This window comes from Equus caballus, chromosome 1, assembly GCF_041296265.1.
Source record: "Equus caballus isolate H_3958 breed thoroughbred chromosome 1, TB-T2T, whole genome shotgun sequence".
Classification (NCBI taxonomy): Eukaryota; Metazoa; Chordata; class Mammalia; order Perissodactyla; family Equidae; genus Equus; species Equus caballus.
Window position 1 is genome coordinate 35,385,037 of NC_091684.1, and position 22,783 is coordinate 35,407,819.

At 37.3% G+C, this 22,783-nt stretch overlaps 1 protein-coding gene across 2 annotated transcripts in view; it reads right to left on the reverse strand.

Moving 5' to 3' along the window:
- The window catches only part of CYP2C113 (cytochrome P450 family 2 subfamily C member 113), a 72,731-nt gene that overhangs the window by 38,405 nt on the left and 11,543 nt on the right, over positions 1-22,783 (reverse strand). Inside the window, exons 1-3 of one of the 2 annotated variants that reach the window (NM_001291302.1) lie at positions 11,208-11,375; positions 9,586-9,748; positions 9,264-9,413 (exon numbers count right to left, since the gene is read on the reverse strand). In NM_001291302.1, the coding sequence (NP_001278231.1) occupies positions 9,264-9,413; positions 9,586-9,748; positions 11,208-11,375 (481 nt within the window). Of the gene's footprint in view, positions 1-9,263; positions 9,414-9,585; positions 9,749-11,207; positions 11,376-22,783 lie in introns of those variants that run through there. The other variant, XM_070269593.1, reaches the window with a different exon arrangement.

A 22,783-nucleotide genomic window follows, 5' to 3' on the forward strand; every position in this document is an offset into this window, starting at 1 on the left:
AAAGAGATCACATAAAAAAGAACCAAACAGCTGAAGGTTGGGGGGGGCTGAAGAACACAATAACTTACCTAAGAAAGCTTGCTAGAGACTTTCTACAGCAGACTTGATCAAATAGAAAAAGAATCAGTAAACTTAAGGACAGGTCATATGATATTATTCAATCAGAAGAACAAAAAGAAAAAGAAATGAAAAAGAATGAAGAAAGCCTAAGGGACTTATGGGACAACAAGAGGATCAATATATGCATTATGGAAGAAGAAAGAGAGAAAGGGGCAGAAACCTTATTTGCAGAAATAATGGCAGATAACTGCCCATATCTGGGGGAAAAAATAAACTCAGATTCAAGAAGACATTCTAAACAGGATGAACAAAAGAAATCCACACTAAGAATATTATAATCAAATTGTCAAAAGTCAAAGACAAAGAGAGAATTTTGACAGCAGCAAGACAAAAGTGATTTGTCACATATAAGAGGACCACCATAAGTCTATTAGTGGATTTCACCAGAAACCTTGCAGGCCAGAAAGGAGAGGAGTGATATATTCAAAGTGCAGAGAGAAAAAAGCTGCCAATCAAGAATACTATTTCTGGCAAAACAATTCTCCAAAAATGAAGGACAAAAAAAGACTTTCCTAGATAAACAAAAGCTGAGAGAATTCATCACCACTATATATGTTTTACAAGAAATATTAGAGACCTTAAAATTGAACCAATAGGACACTGAACAGCAACACAAAAGAATATGAAAGTATAAAGCTTGCTGATGTAGGTAAATATTTGGACAAAAACAGAGTACTGTAACAATGTAAAGGTGGTACATAAGCCACTATTAATTCTGGTATAGAAGTTAAAAGACCCCGTGGCCAAGTAGGTAAAGTTGCATGTGCTCCACTTTAGCATCCCAGGTTCACAGGTTCAGATCCTGGGCGCAGACCTACTCCACTCATCAGCTATGCTGTGGCAGCATCCCACTTACAAAGGAGGAAGATTGGCATAGGTGTTAGCTCAGGGTGAATCTTCCTCAACAAAAAAACCCAAAAAGTATGAAAAATAGGCTTAACTATTAAAATATGTTAAAGGATACACAATATAAAAAGATGTGATTTTATCAGATGGGAGAAATAGGAGTTTTCTATCACATTTCCCCTAAAGAATACCAATTTTCACAATCACCTATGAATGATAGTGTCTTTGTGGATGTCTGGGAGTCCAGCAGAGAAGTTCTAACACCATTGCAGGGGAAAAAAATCCATGATTGAATACACTAAAGAGGATAAAAGGAACACTTTCACTTTAGCTGCATCACTCCCACCACAAGTGGCACAGATCAGTGCCAGGAGTGATCTTCTTGGCCCATGATTTCTCCCATGGGAGAAAGGAAGAATGCGTGAGTGAAGGAAAAGCTTCCCCAGGTGTGCAGGATGCTGCCAAAGAGACCCACTTCTTTCTTGCCCCGTGTAGAAAACTAAGGTATGCTGCACATCTGAAGGGCAAGAAGTGTATGGGAGCACAGCAGTCAGGGCTTTCAGAGGGCATCACAGGATGCAAATCCCACTGACAGTTTCAAGGACTCCATCAAGAAGCCCATCTATGAGCAACTGGGGGTGTCTCACCTGCAGATTACCCCAATGGATCCATGGGCACTTCCAACACTCTGTGAACCTCACTGACACACGCGCACACACACACACACACACCCCTATGGCTGGCTCCCTATGCATGCCCCCAAGGGCAACGAGTGAAACTTTGTAGATAGTGAGCAACCAGCCTGACTGTGGGATTGGGAGAATCCATACAAACTTGAGCATTTAGTACAGCCCTAGAGAAAACAAGCAAATGGGAGATAGCCAGCACCTGGCCTGGCTTCACAGAATCAAGAGAAGGCATACAGTCTTAAGAGTTATCCCTCAAGAGAGAACAAAATTGTGCAGCAGGCATATTCGTAGAAAATGTCTGAGAAAGCCTCAGAATCCAAACAGGACTGACAGAAGATATTTCTCTCCCAAAGCCAGTCATTAAAGGCTAAGGAAGTTACTCCTTCAAATATGAATACAGCAAGCAAGACTTCAAGGAAAATGAAAAATTAAGGAAACGTGGCACTACTAAAGGAACACGATAATTTTCCAGAGTCTATCCAAAGAATTGGAGATTTGTGATCTCCCTGAAAAAGAATCCAAAATAATTTTCTTCAGGAAGCTCATTGAACTGCAAGAAAACACAAAAAGACAATTCAACAAAATCATAAAAACAATACATGAACAAAATGAGAAGTTTAACAGAGAGATAGAAATCATTTAAAAAAAACAAACAGGATTTCAGAGCTGAAGAATACAATGAATGAAAAGAAAAATATAGTAGAAGGCATCAAAAACATAATGGATCAAGCAGAAGGAAGAATCTGTGAGACAGCCAACAGGCACATGAAAAGATGTTCAACATGGCTAATTATTAGGGAAGTGCAAATCAAAACTACAATGAGATATCACCTCACACCTGTCAGATGTCAATTATTAAAAAGATAAGAAATAACAAGTGTTGGAGAGGATGTGGAGAAAAGGGAACTCTCATACACTGCTGGTGGGAATGCAAACTAGTACAGCCACTATGGAAAACAGTACAGAGATTTCTCAAAAAAATTAGAAATAGAAATATCACATGAAAGTACACTTCTGGGTATTTATCCAAAGAACATGAAAACACTAATTCAAAAAGATATATGATCTCCTATGTTCATTGCAGCATTATTCACAATAGCCAAGACTTGCAACCTGAGTGCCTATCAATGGATGAATGGATAAAGAAGATGTGGTATACATATGCAATGGAATACTACTCAGCCATCAAAAAGACAAAATCGTGCCATTTGCAACAACATGGTGGACCTTGAGGGTATTACGCAAAGACAAATACCATATGATTTCACCTATACGCGGAAGATAAACAAACACATAGATAAGGAGAACAGATTGGTGATTATCACAGGGGTAGGGGGTGGAGGGAGTACAGAAGGGGTAAAAGGGTACATATGTACAGTGGTGGATGCAAACTAGACTTTTGGTGGTGAACACGATGCAGTCTATACAGAAGCTGTAGTGATGCACCCCTGAAATTTGCACAGTGTTATAAAGCAATGTGACCTCAATCAATAAATCAATTTTTTTTAAAGTTTCCATTTCAACTGACTTGATATGGGGTCCAGAAATCAGTAGATTTGAAAACTTTATCAGGTGATTCTAATGTGCAGGGCTGAGAGCCAATGATCTAGATTTACAAAGAGAAGCACAGATAGATCGATGGGGACTAGAAAGATACATAGATGATAGAAAAGTAGGTAGATAGATAGATAGATAGATAGATAGATAGATAGATAGATAGACAGACAGATAGATAGATAGACGGTTGATCGTAGATAGATAGATGATAAGTAGCTTACATAGACAGTACATCTGAAGGTCTAAAGGAAAGGAAGAGGGAGGGGAGAAACGGGAAGAAGAAAGAAGAGAATTTGGAATGACACAGCCAGATGAGAAATGAGCCAGAACTCAATCCCTAATTGAACCTAGAAGAGAAGGAAACAAAAGTGAAAGCAGAAAAATAAAAAGTGAATGTGTCTAGCTAAAAGAAAAAGAGAATCTGTGAAGTAGAAGGCAGGTTATTTGAAATTTATCCAGTCAGAGGAGAAAAAAGAAAAAAGAGAATGAAAAGAGTGAAGAAAGCCTATGTGAACTATGAGATACCATTCAGAGAAACAATCTGCACAATAGATCTCTCTCCCTGAGAAGAGAGGGAGAGAGGAGCAGAAAGCTTATTTAGAGAAATGATGCCTCAGAACTTTCCAAATTTGGGGAAAGATTCAGACATCCAAGTTCACGAAGCTCACAGATCCCACGAAAATTTTACTCCAAAATAATCTCTGCCAAGACACACAATAATAAAACTGTCTAAAATCTAAGAGAAAGAGAGAATTTTAAATGCAGCAAGAGAAAAAAAATCCTAGCATACAAGGGAACCTCTATAAGGCTATCAACAGATTTCTCAGCAGAAAGCTTGCAGGCCAGGGAGAGTGGTATGATATATTGATACCATTGAAAGAATAAAAACTACCAACCAAGAATACTTCACCAGAAAAAGTTGTCCTCCAGATATGAAGGAGAGAGAAACACTTTCCAAAAAAAACACCAACTAAGGAAGTTCACACCACTAAACCTAGCTTACAAGAAATGTTTAAAGGAGTTCTTCAATCTGAAGTGAAAAGATACTAAGAAGTAACATGAAAACATATGAAAACATAAAACAAACTAGTAAAGGTGAACATATAGTCAAATTCAAAACAGTGTAATATAGAAATAAGTACAATAATTTCTTGATGGATACACAATATAAAAAGATGTACATTGTGACATCAGAAACAAAAAAGAGGGGTTACATGGTAGAGTTTTGTATGCAACTGAAGTTAAATTGTTATCAGCTTAAAATAGGCTATTACATAAGATGTTTTATGTAAGTCTCATGATAACTACAAAGCAAAAACCTACAGGAGATACACAAAAGATAAACAAAAGGAAATCAAATCATACAACTACAGAAAATAAGTATGCATGGAATTGTGTCCTTGATGTAATAAGAGAACACAAAATGCAGAACAGTATGTATGATCTCATTTTCTCCAAAATATAGAGAAAAGCCTGGAATAATACACCAAATTGATAACAGTGGTCCTCTGACTAATGAAATTGCCCGGCTTAGGCATCAGGTGTGGGGTGAGGAAGAAGGCAGATGTTCATTTATCGCTTTACACACGTATTGTATTTCTTTTGTAATTTTAAAGTAAAAATTCTTTATTTGCAGAAAAACTGAATAAAGCAATTTCAAATAAAAAAATACAACTTCACATCTCAAGGAACTGAAAAAAGAACAAACCAAGCCCAAATTTAGAAGAAGGAAGGAAATAAAGATCACAGCAGAAAATAATGAAAGAAAGACCAGAAAAACAATAGGAAAAAAGTCAATGAAATTAGAGCTGGTTTTTGGAAACCATAAAAGAAATTGACAAACCTTTAGCTAAACTAAGTAAAAAGAGAGAAGACTCAAATAGTTAAAATCAGAAATGAAAGAGGATACATTACAAGTGACATCACAAAAATACCAAAAAAAAGTGGAAACACTACTATGAACAATTATACACCAACAAATTGGATAACCTTGAAGAAATGGATAAATTCCTAGAAACATATGACCTACCAGGATTGAATCATAAAGAAATAGAAAACCTGAACAGACCAATAATGAGTAAGGTACTTGAATCAATATTCAAAACTTCCCAACAAAGAAAAGCCCAGAACCACCTCATTTCACTGGTGAATTCTACCAAACATTTAAAGATTGGCAAACATTGTCAATCCTTCTCAAACTCTTTAAAAGTATTGAAGAGGACGGAACATTCCCAAACTCATTTCATGAGGCCAGCATTTCCATGATACCAAAGCAATAAAGACACTACAAGAACACAAAACTTCAGGCCAATATAGTTGACGAATAAAGATGTAGAATTCTCAACAAAATATAGGCAAACCAAATTTAACAGAATATTAAAGGATCATACACCATGACCAAGTTGGACCAAGCACAAACAATAAAAGTGAAAAGAAACGCATGGGACTGCATCAAAATTTAAAAGCTCCTGCACAGCAAAACAAATGATCAAGAAAATAAAAAGGCAACCTAAGAAATGAGAGAAAATATTTGCAAACCCTATATCTGATAAGCAGTTAATATCTAAAATATATAAAGAACTCACACAACTCAATTAAAAAAAATCTTATTAACAATGGGCAGAGGAACTGAATAGACATTGTTCCAAAAATGACATACAAATGGCCAACAGGTACATGAAAAGGTGCTCAGCGTCACTAATTATCAGGGAAATCCAAATCAAAACCACAATGAGATATCACCTCACACCTGTTAGAATGGCTATCATCAAAAAGTCGAAAGACAAGTGTTGGCAAACATGTGGAGAAAAGGGAATGCTTGTGCACTGTTGCTGGGAATGTAAATTGGTACAGCCACTACAGAAAATAGTATGGAGGTTCCTCAAAAAATTAAAAATAAAACTACCATATGATCCAGTAATCCTACTTCTGGGTATTTTTCCAAAGACAATGAAAGAGAGTATTGAAGAGATTTCTACACTCGCATGTTTATTGCAGCGTTATTCACAACATCTGAGATATGAAAACAACCTAAGTGTCCATCTGCAGATAATGTTTGAAGAATATGTAGTATTTATATACAGTAGAATACTATTCAACCATGAAAAAGAAGGAAATTCTGTCATTTGTGACAACATGGATGGACCTTGAGGGCTTTATGCTAAGTGGAATGTCATATAGAGAAAGAGAAATACTGTATAATATCACTTATAGATGGAATCTTAAAAAGCTGAATCGTAGAAACAGAGACTAGAAGGGTGGTTACTAGGGCCTTGGGGGTGGAGGAAATGGGGAGATGTTGGTCAAAGAGTACAAATTTCCAGTTAGAACATGTATAAATTCTGGGGATTTAATGCACAGTATTATAATTGTAGTTACGCTACTGTATTACATACTTGAAAGTTGCTGAGAGAGTCAGCCTTAAATGTTCTCCAAAGAAATGGTAAGTATGTGGCCTGATGGAGGTGTTAGCCAATGCCGTGTGGTAATCCTATTGCAATATATGAATGTTTCAAATCAACGCATATACTTCTTAAACTTACACAACATTACAATCAATTATATCTCAATAAAGCCAGGGGGTGAGGGAGAAATATTGAGTGTAGACCACACCCTTTGAAGAACGTTGATGGGTTTCTTTCAACCTGGATATGTAGGTGTAATCACAGCTACAGTGTAAGGAAAATATGTGCTTCAGAGGAAAAGTGCATTGTCTATAGCTCACCCTTCTGCTTTATCTGACTGTGATTCTTGTACAGGAGCTATTTTGGGACTTTTTAAACTATCAATAACTGACGGCAGTGCAAAGTAATTCCTGTCTATAGACATGCAAATTCTATTCTGTTCAGTAGTGGTTCAATTGACTCCCCTGGCTAGTTTTGTCTTCATTCACACATTCATGTCAACATTCTTATACTTTAAACAACCTTGTACTTTTTGACCCTTGTCCTTTGAACTGGTTGTAACACCTGACTAATTTCCTCATTAATGAGTTAAATAATATCTTTAACTTGTGTTTATTTAAAAAAAAAAAAGACATACGAATGGTCGAGAGGTATATGAAAACATGCTCAGCATTACTAATCATTAGGAAACACAATCAAAAGCAATGAGATATCACCTCATATCTGTTAGGATGGCCATTATCAAAAAAAAAGAAAAAGAAATTAAGTGTTGGTAAGGGTGTGGGGAAATTGAACTGTTGTATGTGGTTGGCAGAACGTAAAATGGTGCAGTTAGTATGGAAAACAGTATAGAAGTTCCTCAAAAAATTAAAAATCAAATTACCATATGGCCCAGCAATCCCACTTCTGGATATTTATCCAAAAGAACTAAAATCAAGATCTCAAAAAGATATTTGCCCTCCCACGTTCATTGTAGCTTTATTCACAATACCCAAGAAGTAGAAACAATCTAAATGTTCATCAGCGATGAATGGATAAAGAAAATGTGGTAAATACACACTCTGGAATATTATTCAGCATAAAAATGAAAGAAATCTTGTCATATGCTATAATATGGATGAACCTTGAGGACATTGTGCTAAGCAAAATAAGTCAATCACAGAAGGACAAATATTGCATAATTCCACTTACTTGAAACATATGAACTAGACGGGCTCATAGAAACAGAAAGCAGAATGCTAATTGCCAGAGCCTGGGGGAGGAGTGAATGGAGAGTCACAGTTCAATGGGTGTAGAGTATTCAGTCACTCAAGACGAAAAGTTCTAGAGATCTGCTGTCCGCAGCGTGATTATAGTTCACAATAATGAACACTTAATAATTCATTAAGAGAGTGGATTTCATGTAATGTGGTTTTTTACTTTACATTTCTTTAAAATGTTAGGGAGGAATGGTAAGACATGGAATAAAAGGAAACATAGTTAGCGGTTTCTTGCCAGGCTCCTTTAAATGTTCCAAGGCTTTAAGCTTTAAAACAACTTTTGTTTTTGCTATATTGGTGGAGGGTAATTTGGTAAGCCTTGGGGATTTCTTTGCGTGTATGTGATTCACAAGTAGTCTGATGTTCAGTCTTTCCTTTCACTTCATATGGAAGAAAGAGTTAAAAAAAAAAAAAAAAACAGAGTAATTTGTACTCCAAGCTGAAAATCAGAGTCACTGTGACTTTACACTTTATAGGTGTAGTGGTACTCCCGGCAGTAGTAGGTAAATAATTACTGTACCATGAATTTGTTACCAAAATCCAGTAAAGATAAGGCAAAGTTTAACAAACTGAAAACAGAGCCAAATTTAACTTAGAAAAGACACGGTAAGCAGTTATTGAAATGGTTGAAATCTAATTAAATAAAACATATTTTAACTTGCTACTTGTATATTTTGAAGAGTTATGGTGTAGCATATATTTATTCAAAATATATAAATCAATAGAGTAGTATGAGTAACAAGAAATAATGCTGGCATTTTTAAATAGTGCTTATCTTTAGAGAGGTCATAATTGACAAGAATTGCACTAAGATATGCCTAAGGGATTAAATCCATAGATGGCATTATTCTTGGCCAGAACCGTAAACATGGACTGTGGAAGAAACTCTCAGACATGTCTATGAGGCTGACCATATAAATATAATGCAATTAAGTGAAAGTACACATGACTTGTTTCATGCTCCATAAGAGTGATGAGGTCATTCCCACCAAGTTTACTTGACAAATGTTCTCTGGTGAAATGTTCTGGAATAGGTAAACTACTTTCATGCTATAGGAAAAACATTGTTCTCTAACTCTTTCAGAAAATGACTCAAAACTGTTTTTCGTGACTTCTGATTTGAAAACAAATAAAGCTCAGGAGAGACTAGGATTAAATGACCTATTATGCCTACTCTGTATGCACAATCATGGGTGTACACACACAACAAGCAGACATGCACAAAAGTTCCCCTGACTCTCTGCTTCACATCCTCCCTCTTTCACTTGAAGACTGGTAGCAACTACCCATAATGAAAGATGTGGCCACCCCTGAATTGTTTCCAAGGACATCACCAGAAAGGTGAACAACCTGTTAAGGTCAGAGTTACAGAGAATAGAATCACCCACCATTGGTTTTTCTCAACTCCTCCACAAGGCAGCGGGCTTCCTCTTGAACTCGGTCCTCAATGCTCCTCTTCCCCATCCCAAAATTCCGCAGAGTCATGAGGGAGAAACGCCGCATCTCCCTCCATATCTTTCCATTGCTGAAAACGATTCCTACCAGGAGGGGAAACAGAAACTGAGAGGGAGGTCCTAGGGAGGGAGGAGGAAGCTGACACTTGGCAGCCTTGTGTCCCGGCCAAGATCGGCTAAGGAGCGCTCCAATTTCCTGTTTTCCATCCTCCCCACCCCCATCACCAATGCTGAACACGCACACATGCACACCTACCAAGTCCTTTATTAGCTCTTTCAGACCCTGGGGAATTGCCTCTTCCAGAAAACTCCTCCCCCAGATCAATCAGGGATTCCTTCACTGCTTCATATCCATGCAACACCACAGCGGGCTTCATGCCAATATACAGAGTAAACACAGGGCCATAGACTTTTGAGAGCTGGGAAAGGAGATGCAAATAATAGTAAAAGAAGTCACTACTTGATAATTTATTGTGCCTGATTCAGAATGACATTAACATCCTATTTTTACATTTTTATTCTGCCACATACAGCTTAAAATATTTCTGATCTTAATATATAAATATGAGGGTGATTATTACAGCTTCCACTTATGAATGGCCTGGGATGTGCCAGGTAATGTCCTGAGTAATTGGTACACAGATTACAATTAATCCTCATATCAGCACCTTCAGCACATTTATTTGTCTCACTTACAAATAGGAAACTGAGGTCAGAGAATTCCAGTTCATTTCCAGCGTCCCATGGCTACTATATAGAAGATTCAAATTTGAACATCTTATTCAACCTCTGATCCTCAAGCAATATTTCAATCCTAAATGTCCACCTTTGGACCAATATCCAGCTGACTGCTTCAGGATCACATGTGGAGCTCTTCCCATGCAAATTCTGATTCAGTAGCCCTGTGACAAATACTAGAAATCTATATTTTAAAAAAATTATTCAGGGGCCCACGCGGAGGCGCAGCGGCTAAGTTCACATATTCCTCTTCAGCATCCCCAGTTCACCGGTTAGGATCCCAGGTGTAGACCTACACACACGTGTCAGGACATGCTGTGGCAGACGTCCCACAAATGAAGTAAGGGAAGATGGGCACGGATGTTAGCTCAGGGCCAGTCTTCCTCAACAAAAAGGAGGACAATTGGCGGCAGATGTTAGCTAAGGGTTAATCTTCCTTAAAAAAAAATTATTCAAACAACTCTAATGTGCAGGCCTGTTTGTGATCCACAGAAAGAGAGCGAGTACCACAGAGGCAGGGCCAGGCCATTGAGCATCTCATGGAAGAACTGTTTCTTCCACCCTGAAGCGCTCATAGGGTACAGACAGCAGTTTTGTGCAGAATCCAAATGAGTGCTGTTATGGCCAATTAGGTCCTGACTAATTACTACTTTCTTTTATTCCCTCACCCTGGTGCTGAACCCAGAGCCATTTCGTTGAGATCAGGCACAATTTGCTTCTTCAGAGAAGTTCAGTTTTCATGGGTATCTGAATAAAGCACACAGCTTATATAGTAGATGACTTCTGGATGAAACCTCTAATCACAACCACTTCTCTTACAATTTACCTTCAGTGAAAAAACAGCAAATGGCTGTGAAACAAAGAAGGGAAACAACACTCCCAGCTTTTGTCACTTTATTATTTGGATTCTACTATAGAAAAACCTAAATGTTTCTCTACTCACAAAACACAATATTCATTCCACTATCTATGCCAAAGACAGACCAGAAAAGGCAAAAGAAATATTAAAATTTACAGGGAGTAATTTGCTTTACAATGACCTATTGTAATAGTTACCCCCAGGAATATATTTTATTTTTAAAATTGGGTTCAGTTTACTTACCCTTTGCAAGCCACAGGAAGAGCATAAAACATACTTACATTGGTTAAGGATTTGCTGATGTTCTTAACATCTAACTGCAGGATATTTCCAATAATAGGGAGAGGAGTGGGGCCAGGTGGGAGCTTCCCTTTCCTGGAGCTCTGTTTCCAGAGTGAAAGGAGAAGCCAACAGGAGAGACAGAGCCCCAGGACCACAACCAGATCCATTGTCTCTTCTTACTCAGAAAACTGTGAGCCTGAAATCCAAAGCTTTTATAACACTCCCTGTTAAAACAACACGTGCCTCGCTGAGGTATAAGGAGACTAGTCAGTTACATCCTCTTTATACTCTCTTCCAAGTGGACTTTGGACCACTAGTAAAAATAAAAATAAAGTGTTCTTTGGTCTTGTTTTCCTTCTGTCCAGAGACAACTCTGGAGATTCTGATTTAATTATACTGGGTCGGAGTTCATGTATTTAAAACAAAAAAAAAAAGTGATTGCCATGTGCAGCCAGGATTGCTTGCACTGGCTCAAGTACGTAATCTTGTGCCAAAAATGGCTCAAAATTCTGGATTCAAATCAATGACCATCTGGGAATGTCTGATACTGAGGACAGTCAATGTATTCTATGCCTTGTATGTAAAAAGTGTTTATCCTGTAACGCTGTATCTAACACTAGGATACTTTGTCCTCAAAAATGAGAGATTTTTCAATATTTTAAACTACCGTACTAACATTACAGCTCCCTATACATAAAATAGCTAACATAAGTCAAACATCGTGAATGACCAAACACTCATAAAGTAATTAGCTAAGTAGATTTACATACCTTTTATCAAGAAATCCTCCCCTTCCCCACAAAAAAAAAAAAGAGTAGAGATTATTATTTTGGATTTTTCAAATAGGGGAAAGGGAGATTCTGGGAGAACAAGAAACCTGTCCAGTGTCACACAGCTCATAATTGATAAAACTAGGATTTAAACTGAGATTTTCTGATGCCCATTGTGATGCACTCGCTTACACCACAGGTGCCTCCAGAACAATTTTAGCAAAACAAAAACCAAACCCCAAAACACGTCCCTCTGAATATACATCCCACTGACTCTGTTCACAAAATAACAGGGTTCATATTAGATAGATGCCCCTTACTTGTCTCCAGGGATAAAAGTGCCATAGATTCTCAAGAGGAGAAATAAAAGATAGAGATTCTCCCCGCTCCATCATTGCAGAGACGGAACTTGCTCAGATTACTGTGGAAAGAGCCAATCTCGAGAATTTAGTGGAGAGGGCTTGAGAAACTATGGCTTCTCCCACTCCCAGTCACCTCCAGACACAACTGCTTTTGTTGTCTTTTTGAGTCCGTCTTTGTCAAAAAAAAAAAAAAAAGGAATGAACTATGCACAGCAAGGAAGGGAATTTTTAGACAGAACAACAGGCATGGACTCAGCGGAGGATGGGAGGCAGGGACTTCATTAAACAGACCCACAGTACAGAACCACCACAGCACGCAGACCGGAACAGATTTAGTGGCCGCGAGGACCTAAATATCGCTAAAATGATATACTTAGTAGATAACTAATGGCAATGCTTGTACAAAGGCATGTTCCCTAAAGATTTTATATTTGTTCTAAATTGTTTAGTGCAGTTATTTCTAAGCTCTTTTGATAAGGAAAAAATAAGTTTTTGCCAAGATCTAATTACAACATGTTTATATGGATTCTGACAGTTAACAGAGAATTTTCACACCCATCATATCTCTTTTGATTCTCTCAATGCCCTTTGCCTAAGGTAGAATTATTTCCATTTTAGGGATAAGAAAACTGGACCTTGGAAGTTCAGTACCTGGGTAAAGGACATGACATCTGCAGGTGGCAGAGCCGAGACTTGAACTCACATCTCCGGAGTCATACACACTTCCCTCCAAGCCAACATTCAGTTCACCAGGGTCACCACATCTACTAATGTGTACTATGATGCAATATTTCCTGATTCATCCCAATCAGTGACTTTCCAGAGTTATCAATTTAGTTAATAATTATATCATCAGCTGATTAAAATGGGGGTCAGAAAAGTTTACTTTTGTAACCTTTAAACTTGACTGAGTCCAGACTTGGTGTAACCTTTATCCAGACAAAGAAAAGCCATAATTTGCTGCCTAACTCACATAGCTCTAAACTTTTAAAGAACTGCGCCAGCTTATTTTGGATGAAATAAATCCAATCACTTGCCTTAGAGCAACCATTTTATTCCTTGAAAAATGAATGTCACCGCTCTGTTCCACTTTCCTTCCACTGAGGCTCCTGACTGGCCTTTTGTTTTTATAGAATGAAGGAGTCAAAGATAACTTAAAGATACAAGGGACCTCTGAGATCAACTAATCATTTTTTTTCAAATGAGTAATTGGTGACTCAGTGAAATAAAATGTCATTAATGCATTAGTGCAAGACCTTGTCTTAGAATCCAGTTTTCCAACTCCGAATTCAGTGGCATCTCACATCGAATAGCATTCCCATTGCTGTCCAAATGATCAAGGGGACATTAGCATCAAGCCCTCCATTGGCACAGAGTAATGCAAGTTTCAGTTTAGTTAGCGTTGTGGATTAGGAGTTTTCTTTTTAATTCTTAGTATTTATTTTTTAGAGCAGTTTTAGTTTCATAGCAAAACTGAGCAGAAAGTGTGTAGTTCCTACATGCTTCCTCCTCACAGCCACACACACAGCCTCTCCCACCCACTACCAACAACCCTCTCCAGTGTATTGTAACATTTGTTGCAATTGATGAAACAACATTGACACAATATAAACCAAAGTCCGAAGATTACTTTAGGGTTCATGCTTAGTGTTGTACAGTCTATGGATTTGGGCAAATGTATGATGACATGTGTCCACCAACATCGTGTCATACAGAAGTTTCAGTGCCCTAAAAGTCCTCTGTACTCCGTCTATTCATTTCTCCTTCACCCCAAGCCCCTAGCAAACCACTGATATTTTACTGTCTCCATATTTTGCCTTTCTAGAATGTTACAGAGTTGGAACTATACAGTAGGTAGCCTTCAGATTGGTTTCTTTCATTTAGTAATATGTTGTGTTACCTTTGCTCCTTTGTCAAAGATCAGTTGACTGTATCTATATGGATCTATATCTGGGCTGTCTATTCTGTTCCACTGATCCATTTGTTTATTCTTTCATCAATACCATACTGTTTTCATTACTGTAGCTTTATAGTAATCCTTGAAATTAGATAGTGTTAGCACTCTGACTTTATACTTCTTCTTCAATATTATGTTGTCAAATCTAGGTCTTTTGCCTTTCTGTGTAAATTTAGAATCAGATTGTCAATACTTGAAAAATAACTTGCCGAGATTTTGATTGAGATTGCAGTGAATCTGTAGTTCAAATTGAGAACTAATGTTTGATTTTCAAATGATGAATCTGTTTTGTCTACTTGAAATAAATCCCACTTGAGAATAGTGTATAATTCTTTCTATATACTGTTGAATTCTATTTGTTGGTATTTTGTTAAGGATTTTTGCGTGTATATTTCTGAGAGACATTAGTCTGCAGTCTTCCTTTCTTGTAATGTCTTTGTCTGGTTTTGGTTAGAGTAGTGCTGGCCTCATAGAATGAGTTAAGAAGAATTTCCTCTGCTCCCATCTTATGGTAGACATTGTAGAGAATTGGTATAATTTCTTCCTTAAATGTTTGATAGAATTCACCAGTGAACCTATCTGAGCCTGATGCTTTCTGGGTTGGAAGTTACTAATTATTGATTCAATTTATTTCATAGTTAAGGACGTATTCAGATTGTCTATTTCTTCTAGTGTGAGTTTTGGCAGATTGTGTGTTAAGGAGTTAATTCATTTCCTCAAAATTATCTAATTTGTAGTCATAGAGTTGTTCATAATATTCCCTTATTATCTTTCTAATGCCTATGTTGTCAGTAGAGATGGCCCCTCTTTTAACTCTGACATTAGTAATTTGTGCCTTCTCTCTTTTTTCTTGGTGAGCCTAGCTAGAGGTTTCTCAATTTTATTGAACTTTTCAAAGAACTAGCTTCTGGTTTCATTGATTTTCTCTCTGATTTCTTATTTTCAATTTTGTTAGTTTCTCCTGATTTTTGTTTCATTTCTTCTGCTTACTTTGGACATAATTTGCTCTTCTTTCTTTAATTTCCTATGGTAGTTGTTTACATTATTGATTTTATATCTTCCTTCTTTTTTCAGACATGAGTTCAATGCTATAAATTTCCCTCTGACCACTCCTTTCACTGCATCCCAAAAATTTTGATTAGTTGTAGTTTCATTTTATTTAGTTCAAAATATCTTTAATCTCTCTTGGGATTTCTTCTTTGACCTATGTGTTATTTAGAAGTGTGTTGCTTACTCTCCAAATATTTTGAGATTTTCCAGTTATTTTTCTTTTACTGATTCCTAGTTTAGATCCATTGTGGTCTGACAACAGATATTGTGTGATTTCTATTCTTTTAAATTTATTAAGCTTTGTTTTCTGGTCCAGAATGTGTTTTGTCTTGGTGGATATTCCATATGAGCTTGAGAAGAATGTGTTTTCTGCTGTTGTTGGGTAAAGTAGCATAAAAATGTCAATTAGATCCAGTTGATTGATGGTGCCGCTCAGTTCAACTCTGCCCTTACTGATTTTCTGCCTATTGGATCTGTCCATTTCTGACAGAAGAGTATTGAATTCTCCAACTAAATAGTGGATATATCTATTTTCCCTTGCAGTTCTGTCAGCTTTTGCCTCACATATTTTGTTAGATGCATGCACTTGAAAGATTGTTATGTCTTTTTGGAGAATTGACCATCTTATCATTATGTAACTATGATACATATTTATTGAGGATACTCTTTATCCTTAACAATTTTCTTTGCTCTGAAGTCAGTTTTGTCTGAAATTAATAGAGCTATTCTAGCTTTCTTTTGATTAGTGGTAGCATTATGTGTCTTTTTCCATTCCTTTACTCCTAATCTATATGTTTCTTTAGAGTTCAAATTTATTTCTTCTAGACAACATAGTTGGGTCTTTTTAATCCTCTCTGACCATCTCTAGCTTTAATTGGTATATTTAATCATTGACGTTAGAATGATTATTGATATAGTTGGATCAATATCTATACCATATTTTTTACTGTTTTCTACACATTGACCTTGTTCTTTTTTTCTATGTTTGCCTTTAATACTTTTTCTGATTTTTGTGGTTTTAATTGAGTATTTTATATGATTCTATTTTCTCTCCTTTTTTAATTAAAATATATTTGATGTATAACATTGTTTAAGTTTAAAGTGTACAACATGTTGACTTGATACATTTATATATTGCAATATGATTGCCATTGTAGCATTCGCTAGCATATCTATCACATTACATAATTATTTCTTTTTTTGTGGTGGGAATAATTAAGATCTAGTCTCTTAGCAAGTCTGTTAGCTATAACTAGTATACTGTACATGAGATCTCCAGCACTTATTTACCCACTACTTGAAGTTTGTACCATGTGTCATTCCACTCTCTTCTGGCTTATAGGATTTCTGCTGAGAAATGTGCTGATAGCCTAATGGGAGTTGCTTTGTAGGTTACACATTTTTTTTCCCTGATTGCCCATAAGATTCTTTCTTTATATTAGATTTTTGATAGTTTTGTTATCATGTGTCTTGAAGAAGGTTTTTTTGGCATTGAGTTAATAGGGTGATCTATTAGCTTTGTGAGCTTGAATGTCCAAGTCTTTCTATAGGTTTGGGAAGTTTTCCTTTATTATTTCTTTAAATAAACTTTCTACTTCTTTCTCCCTTTCTTCTCCTTCTGGTACCCTAATTGATCTGGTATTTATCTTTTTGATGAAATTCCATAGCTCACAGAGACTTTTCTTGCTCTTTTTTATTCTTTTTTCTTTATCTTTTGTGTTATTTCAAAATCCCTATCCCCTAACTCACTTATTCTATCTTCCATCTGTCCTACTCTATCACAAATACTCTCTATTGCATTCTTAATCTCACTCATTGAATTCTTCAGCTCCAGAATTTCTGTTTGGTTCTTTTTTATGATTTCTATCACTTTGGTAAAGAGCTTATTTTGGTCATATATATTTTTTTTCCTGACATCATTTAACTATCTGTCTGAGTTATCTTGTAGCTCGTTGAGTTTTTTCAAAGCAGCTATTTTGAATTCTCTATCACTTAGATCCGAATATTTCATGATTTGAGCTGAGTTGTTAGAAAATTATTGGCATCTTTTGGCAACGGCATATTTCCTTGATGTTTCATGTTCCTTGTAGCTTTATGTTGCTGCTTTCACATTTGAAGTAGCAAATTTTTACTGGTTGTCTTCAGATGGGTTACTGTTTGTGGGTGTTGCTATATCTGAGTTTCCTAGGTTTTTTATGGAAACACTACGCTCTTCTTGCTCCTTTCTGTGGTAGAATTCTTAAGCTTTTATGTTTTCTTTTGTTCTTACTACTCACCAGGCTGGTTGCTGGAAACTTCTTTTGTTTTCCAGAAGATGGCACTATTGCTCCAGTTTTTGGTTTCTCCCTTTCTCATAAACCATGGTCTGTATTTCTGAGAGCACTCCAATTGCTGGACCTGCTCTCACCTCTGCAATCAGGAACCCCACACAAGGATCCAGGCACAGAGTCGGGGAAGGTGTGGGTTCAGCAGTCAGGGCTTTAGGTACCTGAAGATCCTGCAGTGAAATCCTCCAGTGAGATATTCCCAAAGGCTTGTGTACAAACTTCCTACTGATGTCCTGAAGCAGTCAGTAGGGACCACATTCCGTTAATGTCCTTTGAAATTCTTATCTACTTCTTTCCCTTTATCTTCCTTCCCCCTAGTCATGGAGATCCCACCTCAGTACCCTGAGACCCACCCAACTGGGGTAGCCAGGCACTCACTCATTGCTTTCCACCCCCTCCCTGGGAGAGGTCACTGCCACCAGACATCTTAGCTCCTTGCTGTGTTGTAGGGGAGGGAAGGCAGCTCTGGTTGAGTTACTCCCTCTCCACTGCATCTAAATTCATATCCTTCCCACTCCAGTGGCATGCTGGAGTCTCCCCTCAGGCAGGCTGGACTTCTATAAATTCTCTCTTGCCTGTGGGTCTCTGCCCAGGTCAGCAAGCTCCATGTTTTTTTCCCCAACCACAGCAAGAAGAGACGGGCAGGTTCATTGACTTTCTTGGATCTGCAGTCCTTACTGAGGTCTGTTTGTCTATTTTGGATGCACAGGTGGGCAAAAGTCTCCCAGGTCCACTTGTACAGAGTAATGGGCCCCACATCTCCCACAGAGGCACTTTTATTCATGGATGGATTGATTAGTTTTTTAAAAAGAAAAGAGAAAGGAGGACTGTCTTATGCCCCCATGATATGCTGATGTCACTCAGCTTCTCTCCTTTCTTAACATATTATTTATACTTATTTTTACTACGTCGTTTTTTAGTGGTTGCCCTAGAGTTTGTAATATACATTTACGACTAATCCAAGTCCACTTTCAAATAGCACAGTACTGCTTCATACAAAGTGTGAGTACCTTGTAACAAACTATGCCTAATTCCTCTCTCCTATCACTTAGATCACTGCTACTATTCATTTCACTTATTCATAATCTGTAATCACAAAATACATTATTGCTATTATTATTTCAAACAAACTATTCTGTTAAATCAATTAAGAATCATAAAAATAAAAGTTTTATGTTATCTTCTGTCATTTCTTCTGTAATGCTCTTCCTTTGTTTATGTAGATCAGAGTTTTTTACATTATTTCTCTTCTCTCTGAAGAAATTCTTTTTAGTGTTTCTTGCAAGGCAAGAAGTGGAGACAAATTCTCTCAGTTTGTTGTCTGAGAGTCCTTATTTCTCCTTCACTTTTAAAGATAATTTCATGGATACATAAATCAAGGCTGGTGGAGGTTTTTTTTCTTTTAACATTTTATTTTATTTTATTTTATTTTTTAAAGATTGGCACCTGAACTACACCTGTTGCCCCTTCTTTTTTCATCTTCTTCTTCTTCTCTCCAAAGCCCCTCAATACATAGTTCTATATTCTAGTTGTGAGCACCTCTGGTTGTTCTATGTGGGACGCCACCACAGCACAGCCTGAAGAGTGGTGCCATGTCCACACCCGGGATCCGAACCAGTGAAACCCTGGGTCACTGAAGCAGAGCATGCAAACTTCACCATTCAGTCATGGGGCTGGCCCCCATCTTTTAACATTTTAAATAGTTCACTACACTCTCTTCTTGCTTGCATGGACTCTAAAGAGTATTCCAGTGTAATTCGCATCCTGTTCTTCTATAGATAAGATGGTTTTTTTCCTCTGGCTTCATTCAAGATATTTTCTTTGTTTTTATTTTCTGCATTTGAATGTGATGTGCCTAGGTGTAGAATTTTTGGCATTTATCCTACTTGGTATTGCCGAAGTTTCCTGAATCTATGGCCTAGTGTCTGAAATTAATTTGGGGAAATTCTCTGTAATTACTGCTTCAAATATTTCTTCTGTAGACTAGTTTGTTTTTAAATAATCTTTTTCACTGAAGCATAATATACAGAAAGAAAAATACACATGTTCTAAATGTGCAAGTCAACACAATACAATGTGAACATATCTGTTTAACCAAGATACAGGTCATGAAAAAGAATTCCACAATTTATTTTTTCCATTGTACTATTGTGGACATTTGAGTTGCTTCCAGTGTGGGGCTATTTTGATTGGTGCTGTTAAGTACACTTCTATACTTGTCTTCTTGGTATCCCAACGTATTGCATTTCTGTTAAGTACATACTAAGTGGAATTACTTGACGTCTACAACATTGCCACTTTTGAAGGGTATAGGCCAAGTATTTGTAAGACATCCCTCCATTTTAGTTCATCTGATGTTTCCTAATGATTAAATTCAGGTCATGCATCTCTGGCAGGAAATCACAGGATGATGCTTTTTCTTCTCCTTGTTAGGTGACAATTTCAAAATATCTCATTACAGATTTCCTCTTTTTTATTGAGGTCATAATAGTCTTTAATATTGTGAAATTTCAGTTGTACATTTTTATTTTGTCAGTCACCATAAATACGTGTCCCTTCACCCTTTGTGCCCAACGCCCAACTCCCTTTCCCTCTGGTACCCACTAAACTGTTGTCTTTGTCAGTGTGTTAGTTTATCTTCCACATGTGAGTGAAATCACACACCATTTGTCTTTCTCTGTCTGGCTTATTTTTCTTAACATAATACCCTCAAGGTCCATCCATGTTGCTGTGATGGGACAATTTTATGTTTTTTATGGCTGAGTAGTATTCCATTGTATATATATATACCATATACGGAAGATTTACATTTTGATTACTAAGTTCAAGTAGTGTCTGGCAGTATCCTCTATTGTATTCAACTTTGCAATCTAGAAGTATTTTGTGTCTAGATTCTTTGAAACTCTTTATCAGTTCCTCATCACTTTTCAAGCTATTCATTTATTTATTTATATCAATATGGAGCCATGGATTCAATTGTTTTCAATGGGTTATAGTCCATTACTATTATTTAGGTGCTCAAATAGTCTCCTAATGACCAAATTCAGTGTCCTTTTCCATGTCTCCATCAATCTTTAACCAGTTCCTTACTTTCTGGCACAGCAAGATATTCCAGACTCATTTTATACTTTTCCTGCCTCAGCTCTCCAATCACTAATTCTCCAAGAAGCTGTGGTTCTTTTTATTTGAAAATGTGATTTATAAGTCAAGATCTGTGCATTAGGTATGTTTATTGCCATGAAGGTGTCACAGCTCCCAGGCCTTCTCAGTGAACAGAGTTAGAGACTATGTTCATTGTAGACATAATATACATCTTGAGAATAGAGGAAATGAAATGACTGAACTTTATCAACAGAAAGAAATAGAGCATCTTGGATTATTACCTCTCAGGCAAATCATGACTTTCAGGAAGAGGTGAGAAGTTCCGAAGCAAAAAATGACCCTATGAACAATAAAACAGAAGAGCTAGTGCCCTACAAAAAGAGAACCAAAGATCTAGAAAAACTGCTAGAAAGGACCATTTCTTCTGAGAAGCTGGAACTAAAAGCTCATATTCATTGAGAATTCAGAAGGTTGAATGTAACGTCATCATCCATGGAGAGGAGGGTGCAGACCTGAGACAAAGAATCACCCAATTTTAATTAAAGTTCAGCTTCAAGATACTGATCCTCAAGCAGTTGATGACCCTGAGAGAGAATTTGTCAGGGAACATTTGCTCCTTGATCTCTGTGCACAAGGTGATGCTTCCCCTGAAACAGGAAAGTTTCTTGTTCCTCTCCTCAATGCTCCCCTGGCTGCCAGGCCATCCTCCTCTCTTTCTCTCTCCAATTTGAAGTTTCCCATGGATCCGAAAGGGCTAGTCTCAAATCAAAGAAATGGAAGACCTTCCTTTCCCCCAAGACTCAAATCTGAGTCTCTGCCGTTCTTAGAATGAATTTCTAGAATGCCTGGGGTCCAAGGGGCAAATCCTGAGAATGGAAAATCTTTATGAGGAGCTTCACTTCTAGGTGCTGTCCAACTGGACTCCTCACTCTTCACATTCTGAAGGGTTTGCAGACATACTGAAGCAGGGAATTACTAGGGGCATTGAAATAAGGATAAACCAGTTTCCCAGCCCTGTTCCCAATGAGTCATCCTTGGGCAGGAGCTGTGGTGCTGGACAGGAAGTGTAGTCCTTACATTTAAGGTCATTGATGCAGTGGGGAAATTCCACTTTCTGGTCATGGTGGAGTAGCCTTATTAGTCATACCTTCGCACAGACAACGATGTTTCAATCTGGAGAAACTACACAGAGAACAAATTTCTGACACTGCTGGTATTTGGCATGCAGGCTTGAATATTTCTAACATCTTATTTTCTATACCCCTTTGATAAAAATTTTAGAACCAGTTTCTCTTTACCAGGCAAAGGAATGCAGTACCATTACCATCCTTCTACATGAAACTGATTCCCCTGCAAAATCTTGCTATTTGGCTAGACAATTTTTAGCTCAATATGCAATGCTAACCAGTGCCTTAACAAACTATTACTTTCTGAAAATGGCTCCCCTTTAAAAAATCACTCACTTTGTATTTTATGCTCTCTGGGTAGAACTGATTAAAGGTGGATAGGTTCTTTGTTGTCATCTAGGCAATGACCTAAAGAGATATTCCAGAGCTTATTAAGGAAAAAGTGCTGGATCTTGCATCCACCAAAAACAAAGAAACTGCCTGGCCATTTGGACTTTGGAGGCAATGTATTTTGCATCTGGATATTTCATTAAGCCTCCATGAGAAACCATTACATGCAACCAACTTCGAATGGAATCTCTTGCAGCAAGAAACCTGGGAATCATTCCAGGAAATATAAGCAAAATCTACACCTGAGCTCCCATCTCCTTCATACTCACGTAATTCCTGCTGTCTATGAACTGTCTCACAACTAGTTGAGCCTATAGCAAAAAGATCTCTTAAGTATTAGCCACTCCTAGAGATTTTAGTCACAAGAAATTCATCAGGTTGCTGAGCAGTATGTATTTGTTGAGCAGCAATTCATAATCTGTCACTAGGCCCTGGAGAGACAATATATCATTGAAAGAAAAGTCATGATTCTCTGACCAAATATTCCTGT